Genomic DNA, 8,462 nt, shown 5'->3' with positions numbered 1-8,462 from the left:
CGGGCAGTAAGGATCAGCACAGCCCTGGGGCAGCAGGACAAAGGTGGAGGACATTTTTTAAAAATCCTTCCATGTTAATAGAATAGAATAGTGGAAAAATTACTAGAAAATATAATAATAATCACTTTATTAATCCCCATGGGGAAATTGTCTTTATGCCTCTATTTGTAAGCAAGCTGTCTGTGAAGGGCAGGGACCTGTGGCAGCTGGATTTGAAGTGGTAATCTTGTGATTACAAGCACACAGGCTTAACCCACTGTGCCACATGCTGCCCCTGAATACAGCAGCTCTTCTGTGAGATTATTGAAGTGAGCTGTCAGAGAGCAGGAGGAGAAGGTAAGGAGCGCACTGATTACAGCTGCCCTTCTGTGAGATTAATGAAGTGAGCTCTGTCAGAGAGCAGGAGGAGAAGGTAAGGAGCGTGCTGATCACAGCTGCTCTTCTGTGAGATCAATGAAGTGAGCTTTCAGAGAGCAGGAGGAGGAGGTAAGGAGCGCGCTGATTACAGCTGCTCTTCTGTGAGGTCAATGATGGCAGCATCAACCTTGGGGGAAATCACCCGTTTGTGTCTTGGACCCATTAAAACATACTTCACATATTTGTCCAAGTCTCAGGGGCTTTTTCAGCAGCATTTAGATGCCTGATGCTCATGTTTTAGGATTTGTGGAATGAAAGAAGCAATAAAGCAGTTTAAGGCACATTTACTCAGCTTTGAACCCAGGGTTTCCAACTCTCATGCATCTAGCATGATGCTCACACTTCCTGCCTGTCAGGCTCACCCAAGAAATTATTATTATTATTCTATTACAAACTTATAATTAGCTACATCAAAAGCAGTGGGGTAGCTTGCAAACATTACAAACTATTTAGAAGATAATAAAACTGCTACATACATGTAAATGCGTGTGCAGACTTGTCTCGAATTGAAAATGTCACACCAGCCAGCTGAGCAAAGGTGGCAGCCCTGTGAACCTCTGAAATACATGTAAATAACCAGGAAAAGCTTTTCCCACCACTGTATTACCGTTCATTAGCTTTTCATTCAGGCCACACACTAGTTTGTGTTAAATTTGCTAGAGAAAACATAAAGATTATGCAAAATAAGGATGCGACTCAGAAGTGCCTGAGTGATTCATTGTTCAAGGCCTGTGAGATACTGGCACTATATCCAAGGTGCCCCATCGCGGGGACCCAGATACTGTAAACAGCTTTTGGAAATGGATTCATGCATTTGATCTAACTAGGTGAAAATCACCTCCATGCATCCAGATAGGACAAGGGCTGTGCTGCATTTAATCGTAAGCTTGTTAAGGTATGGAGGCCTTCATAAATGTCAAGTTTTGCAAGAACAATGTGGTCAATCCTCTTTGAAAGCTGCCAGCTGGGAAAACATGTTGGATTATTGAACCAGACATACAGTAATAACTGCTTAAACAAGCTGATTTATCAATCTGTTTTATAATAATACACTCGTCCTTCCTGAATAACCCCTCACTCTGTTGAATACAGTGATCTGATGCCCATTGCTAATGTATGGGGTGCAGGGACGGATTATGGGTTGTGTGGGCCCCTGGGCAATAGCCAAGCTTCGTAAGATGCTCTCACTTAATGATGCAGAAAAACTAATACATGCCTTCGTAAGTTCCAGACTGGATTACTGTAATGCCCTCCTATCAGGTTGCCCGTCTGGATCCTTGCATAAACTGCAGATGGTACAGAATGCTGCAGCCAGAGTTCTAACAAACACTAAAAAATTTGATCATATTACACCGGTCTTATCCTCTCTTCATTGGCTGCCAGTTAAGTCCCGAATTGACTATAAAATACTGCTATTAACTTATAAAGCACTCAATGGCCTTGCACCAGAATACCTTAGTGATCTGCTGACCACATACAACCCTCCATGCTTGCTTCGCTCTCAAGCCATGGGATACCTGTTAGTACCTAAGGTAGAAAAAGCTACGGCAGGCTGCAGAGCTTTCTCCTACAAAGCTCCTCAGCTGTGGAATGGTCTTCCACCGGATGTGCGGGTTTCAGGCTCACTGTGAATATTCAAGTCTAGACTAAAAACACACCTGTTTAGTTTAGCGTATAGGGACACTAGTTCTAGCCCTAGCTAACTCTTCACTCCCAGTCAGACCTGTAGTGTGAGGTGTAGAGCTGGGTGGGGATCGGTGCCATTGGCTTTGGATGAACTGGATTGTCAGTGCTGTCACTCTAGCTTCGCAATCTCTTGTGGAACTGGAGTGCTGACATTTCAGGGACACCCCATGCCTGCATTCCCACTTGCCTCTCCCTCCTACTGATGCTGCCATAGCCATATCTGCCGGAGCTTGCAGATTGCACTTCATATTGCACTCGCCTAGCTTTTAGCACTGCCAATAGCCTCCTCTACTTTGCCTAATTGTACATTTTATTTCCCCTACTCCTCCTGGGGGGTGATGCCTGGAGACCTCAATCTATCACGATGTCCAGCACACCCTACTACATGTGACGTCGCCACAACCAAAACGTCCCTGCATCCAGCTCGCCCATCTGCCTGTGTTATCTTCAATGTCTGACTCACTGCCTTACCTCTAGTTGCCTGGTGATTGTAAGAAGACTCGGTACTGGCTTGTCATCTTCCCTGCTTTCCAGTTATTTCCCAAATCTTATGATAGGGACAATGTGACTTGACTCTTATTTGACTCTCCCTGCCGGCCCCTGGAGGATGGGCTCCCCCTTTGAGTCTGGTCCCTCCCAAGGTTTCTTCCTTCTAGGGAGTTTTTCCTTGCCACTGTCGCCTATGGCTTGCTCACTGGGGGTTTTGGGTGGGGATGCTGTAAAGCGCTTTGAGACAATGTAATGGTGTGATAATGCGATATACAAAAATAACTTTGTTGTTGTTGTTGTATCTAATTCATTAAAAAAAACTTCTGCCAGTGTCCCCCACATTCGAACTGCCTCTGATGCCCCTGATGCATAAGACAAATGTAAAGCATCTGTAGGGTTTCCTGCTACTCCAGCCTGTGTTTTTTAAATGCAGTATTCTAAAATGGTGCACGACTTAAATTTAGTCTAATTAAACTAATTTATGTCCATGCCATCATGTGCATTTAGGTATAATGCACTGTATGTGTAAGAAAGTCATACTTCCCGATTTGTGTAGTATGTTTCAGGCCTGCTTCCTGCTACTTCCTGTCCGTCGGTCACTATTGATCTGTACTGGCAGTGTTCTTCTGAAACAGTTGTCTTTCATGGCCTCTCACTGCTGTAAGTAAATGTTGGTGCTGTAATGTGCTGGGAAACTGGAGGAGACCCCACAATGACATGGGGAGAATGTGCAAACTCCACACACGTAACCTAGGTGGAGACTCAAACCCGGATCCCGGGGGTGTGAGGCAACAGTGCTTACCATTACACCACCATGCCGCCCCCCACTGTCATTTCATAATACAAAATCTGTTTCTTAGTGATGTTTGACTTTATTATGCCTCTGGTTGTAAACTGTAATCTTGTTTCAGCCTCTAAGTTTATACAGGAAGCCATTGTGCATGACTTATAAGCACAGTATCCCTGTATTCTTAAAACGAAGGTATTTCTTTGTCTTATTTTGCCTTTACCTTGGCCTGCAAAATTGGTGAAAATGACAAATATCATTAAATGCGCAACACAATTACTGTAAATGTTTTATGGCCCCTCAAGCCAACAAAAAGAAAAAAAAGTACATATACATGAATGTCTCTCTCTGGTTTTCTTTACATAATGTGTCACTCATCTAAAACAGCTCGAATAGAGACTCTGGAGCCTCATTTTCCATTTCATTCTCGAACCCGAGGACACTGTCATCAGGACACACATCTATCAGAGTGCCTTCATTTCATATCAAGTCTGTCAGTATCAGATATTCAAAAACGATTAAAATACATCTGACTGGTTTAAATCTGACAGCATTTTACACATAAAATAATCAGTGTCATTCACTTCACCTGTCAGTGGCTTTAATGTCACGGTTGAAGGGTGTAAGTATGATGAGTCACCAAACTGTGGTTTCATTATGTTACTCAGTCATGCTTTGGGTGATGCTGAAGCAGGACATTAATAGGATAGAACAGAAAGTCTTTATTGTCATTGTACAGGGAGGAAATACAGTAAATAGGCATAAATATATAAAATGTACATATACAGGGGAGGGGGAAAGCCCCCCCCACTTATCAGGATTTATTTACATTTATTTACATTTTAGTAAGAGAAAAACTTTTTGTCAAACATACATTCAGAGTAAAAAGGATTATAAAGGTTAAAAAGCAGAGATTTTACCATTTTGCCAGGAGAACCAGCAACACGTCACAGCGACATTGAGGAGTTTATATCAACATAAAACCCTGGATAGAGGGACTCAGTGAATGAGGAGGTGAACCTGTACAGGAAAGTCAGTCCATCAGAGGAGACTCTGTAGAAGGACAGAGCACCAGCCCCCCAGTCCAGATACACTCCTACTCTGCGGGAGCCTGAGGGCCGTATGGGTATGAGAGTCTCTTTATTATTGTGCCGGACAGAGTAACTGTCAGGTTTACACCACAGACTCCATGACTTGTCATTGAATCCAAGCAGACAATCTCTCCATCCTTTCCTCCCGATCCCTTTATAAGTCACTCCTATCCAGGCTCCATCTCCATCCCACTCAGCCTCCCAGTAACAGCGGCCAGTCAGACTCTCTCTGCACAGAACTTCTTTCCAGTCCTCAAATCTCTCTGGATGATCAGGATATGGTTCCTCTGCCCCCTCTGTCACCTTCCTGTTCCCCCCTGACAGAGACAGGCGTCTGTTTGCTGTGTTGGGGTCCAGCGTCAGCTGGCAGGAGTCTGTAGGCAGGAGGCAGAATTATTAATACCATCAGGCCGCCTGTACTTTATGTTTCTGTAGGATAGAAAAGCAGCAGAGCTTCCCGTAACAAAAGGGGAATTCAGGTCTGTTAGGAACCTCAGGAAAGGCCAAAATGCTGCGTGAGCTAAACTAACAGCTTAATTACAGGAAATAAAATTACAAAGCAGCGACATTCATCAGACATACTCACCACAAGCATATTTACCGCAAAACTCGGCACCGAAGATTAATACTAAAAGTCAGTGTCTTTACTTTAACGACGAACTTCCTTCTAACCGCTAAAGCCAGTGTTACACCACATTCTGTGACCATGGAATTCTGTGACCCTAGAGGCGCTGCTGCACGTTTGTGAGGTTCCCTTTCACGCTAAGGAGCGCTACCCATTTTACGCAACGCAATTTAACTGTATGTTCATGCCAAATTTCTAGGAGGCTGCGAGAGTGGGCAGCGCCGTGTATAATTTCCCCGTTTATTCGCTTTTATTTTACTTTATTTTATGTAGTTTTTATTTTAAGTGATCTCCACTTTACACTGTATGTAAGGCAAATATCAAAGACATAACTGTGAAAAACAACACAATAGTTTCCCTTCTGTTTCATCATCTTACTTTATGTTACTTAACTGCTCACATTCTGATACTTACACAACTCTTACCAAATCGGCTGATGCAGCCAATTTTGTGGTGCACCATATCCGTTATTGTAGTGCACTACATTTACTGACACAATTAAAAATAGCGTCACCACTCGCCTTGTATAATGGGAGACTGTCTCGTACTGGAACTGGAATAAAATGCTCCTTACCGTATTATACTGGACCATTCCGTATTAACACAGACGGGTGGCAACCCTATTTTCAATGTTCAGTAAATGTAAGGATGCTGGACAAAATGAGACGACAGCTGTCTGAAGTGTATAAACATGATGAACCTGTCTTTTTAAACACCCACGCATCACATTGTTGCCTGTAAATTGTTGCTTGTTCCGTAGCCACACTTGGGTCACAAAATCTGATGAGAGCCCTTTGCCAGAGATACCCTGTACACCCCAGATATGACATCTTTCCAGGATTACAATAGCTACAGAAGTCCTACAGCTGTACAGCATGTCAGTTTTCAGCTCCCCTCCCCCTTCCAGTATAACTTGAGCATGCTAGTGTTAGATGATATATATCTAAAAAAAGGCATTAGTGAGAAATAATTGTTGCTTGTTTTTTAATTCAGTTGTTACATTTATTAAGATTTTGGTTACTGTAATATATTGAACTATATAAAAAAATGTGAAAACTTATGTATGTTGAATTCACACTTTCATTCTATGGAGGTAATGCTGTAGAACAGCATTGGGGGGAAACCCAATGTCCATGACTGGATTTGGGCACTCCTGGTCTCAGTGTAACAGAGGGAATGTGCCTTTATTTTATATAATTACCCAAAGATTTACCAGAGACTTTTATTTTGATACCTGCTTATGAGGCTGATGTCCCCCGTTTTATTTCCCCTTCCTGTAGCCCGGAGACATGGAATGAGGTAGGAGTGGGTCCCTGTTGTGCTCACTCTATTGTAATAATATCTGATATATATACTTTAGTACCAATAACTTCCATCCATGCATTTTCCAAACCACTTATCCTACTGGGTTGCGGGGGGTCCAGAGCCTATCCCGGAAGCAATGGGCACGAGGCAGGGATCAACCCAGGATGGGGGGCAGCCCATCGCAGGGCACACTCACACACCATTCACTCACACATGCACACCTATGGGCAATTTAGCAACTCCAATTAGCCTCAGCATGTTTTTGGACTGTGGGGGAAACCGGAGTACCCGGAGGAAACCCCACGACGACATGGGGAGAACATGCAAACTCCGCACACATGTGACCCAGGCGGAGACGCGAACCTGGGTCCCAGAGGTGTGAGGCAACAGTGCTAACCACTGCACCACCATGCCACCCCTACCAATAACTTTCCTATGTATAATACAGTTATAAGCATATAGATAGTATTAAGTTTTTATTATATTATTATGAATTATATCATTTTATAATCAGCGATATGGGTTTGTATATTGAGGAGCATGTGGTTAGCAGCCTGGATTAATCTGCCCCCTATGATTGCCCCTGGCAGGGGAGGTGTCCGTTTACCCCAGTACTTTATCAGCCAGTGAACATGTGTTTCTGTGATTGTCAGGAATAAAACTAGGCGGTTCAAACCATCGGGTCACTCCTTTACTTAACCGGCGGACCAGCTAACATCAAACACAACGCAGAGGCAACACCCCGTTCGCCCCGGTTACATAAAGGCATTCACTGGCCAATCAGGGATATTCTCTCATGAATATTAATGAGTGTTCCAGATTCACCCTGTAACATTGCATTTTTAAAAAGAAATCTGACTGGTTGAAATTAAAGATGTACAACTACATCAGAATATATTAACCATCTTACACTCCCACACAAACACAAAGACAATATGAGCAGCTATAAAGTATTTATAAGAAATGTATATTAAAAAAAGTATAAATGAATTAATGGTGTTTTTGATGATGATTTTGATGTTTCGTTTCTCTCATTTGGATGTTTGTCTAAAATGACACAGAAAGTCACAGAAACACAAACATGGAAATCCATCTACACACAGTGTAAAAAGCCACACTAATCACAACAACTGTGTGAATACAACCATAACATAATATTAATGGTATTATTAATAAAACATGCAAACACACTTACATCTCTGTACGCCTGGTCTGGTCCTGCACTCTCCACCGTGATCCACACTATAGGAGAAGCAGAATGACATAGTACTGCTGTATCCATTTCTTTATTGGTGCCTCTTCTTCACATACATGCATAAGTATCTGTAGCGTGTCAGACACACACTCTGTACTCACTTCAGCTTCTCCAGTTTACAGCTGGGATCCTCCAGTACAGCAGAGAGCAGCTTCACTCCTGAGTCTCCTGGGTGATTGTAGCTCAGGTCCAGCTCTCTCAGGTGTGAGGGGTTTGACCTCAGAGCTGAAGCCAGGGAAGAACAGCCTTCTTCTGTGACTCTACAGCCCGACAGCCTGCAGAAAGGAAATCAAAACATTGGTTTATACAGCCGTCTATTTGCATGTAGTTAGCTGTATAAAGTGAGGGAGAGACCAGCAGCAGTGGTTGGCTCTCAGGGGTTTAGTGGCTGCTTGACTGCAAAGATATAACTGTAACACAGTGATCCTACATGACTCACTGAACCTCACCTTTTAATCTGACGTCCTGAAGTCACAGTGAATTAATGGCCATAAATGAGCATTTGATTTCCAAACCAAACCATCGTGACGATGGTGCACCTAAAACCCCAAACACCGGCTGCTCCGCGTTACCCAGCCTTCCGCTCCTTTTGTTCTGTTTTCTCTCCTCCCACCTCACCTGTGACCCCCAGACACCGGCTGCTCCGCGTTACCCAGCCTTCCGCTCCTTTTGTTCTGTTTTCTCTCCTCCCACCTCACCTGTGACCCCCAGACACCGGCTGCTCCGCGTTACCCTGCCTTCCGCTCCTTTTGTTCTGTTTTCTCTCCTCCCACCTCACCTGTGACCCCCAGACACCGGCTGCTCCGC

General features: G+C 43.6%; 1 protein-coding gene across 1 annotated transcript in view; it reads right to left on the bottom strand.

Moving 5' to 3' along the window:
- Positions 1-4,081: 4,081 nt before the first annotated feature.
- LOC125725331 (NACHT, LRR and PYD domains-containing protein 12-like) overlaps positions 4,082-8,462 on the bottom strand; it is a 322,258-nt gene continuing 317,877 nt past the window's right edge. Inside the window, exons 29-31 of the mRNA XM_049002175.1 lie at positions 7,757-7,930; positions 7,596-7,642; positions 4,082-4,844 (exon numbers count right to left, since the gene is read on the bottom strand). Of these exons, the coding sequence (XP_048858132.1) occupies positions 4,327-4,844; positions 7,596-7,642; positions 7,757-7,930 (739 nt within the window). The 3' untranslated portion in view covers positions 4,082-4,326. The remainder of the gene's footprint in view (positions 4,845-7,595; positions 7,643-7,756; positions 7,931-8,462) is intronic.

Source organism: Brienomyrus brachyistius, unplaced genomic scaffold, assembly GCF_023856365.1.
Source record: "Brienomyrus brachyistius isolate T26 unplaced genomic scaffold, BBRACH_0.4 scaffold65, whole genome shotgun sequence".
Classification (NCBI taxonomy): Eukaryota; Metazoa; Chordata; class Actinopteri; order Osteoglossiformes; family Mormyridae; genus Brienomyrus; species Brienomyrus brachyistius.
This window is presented reverse-complemented; position numbering and strand designations above follow the sequence as displayed.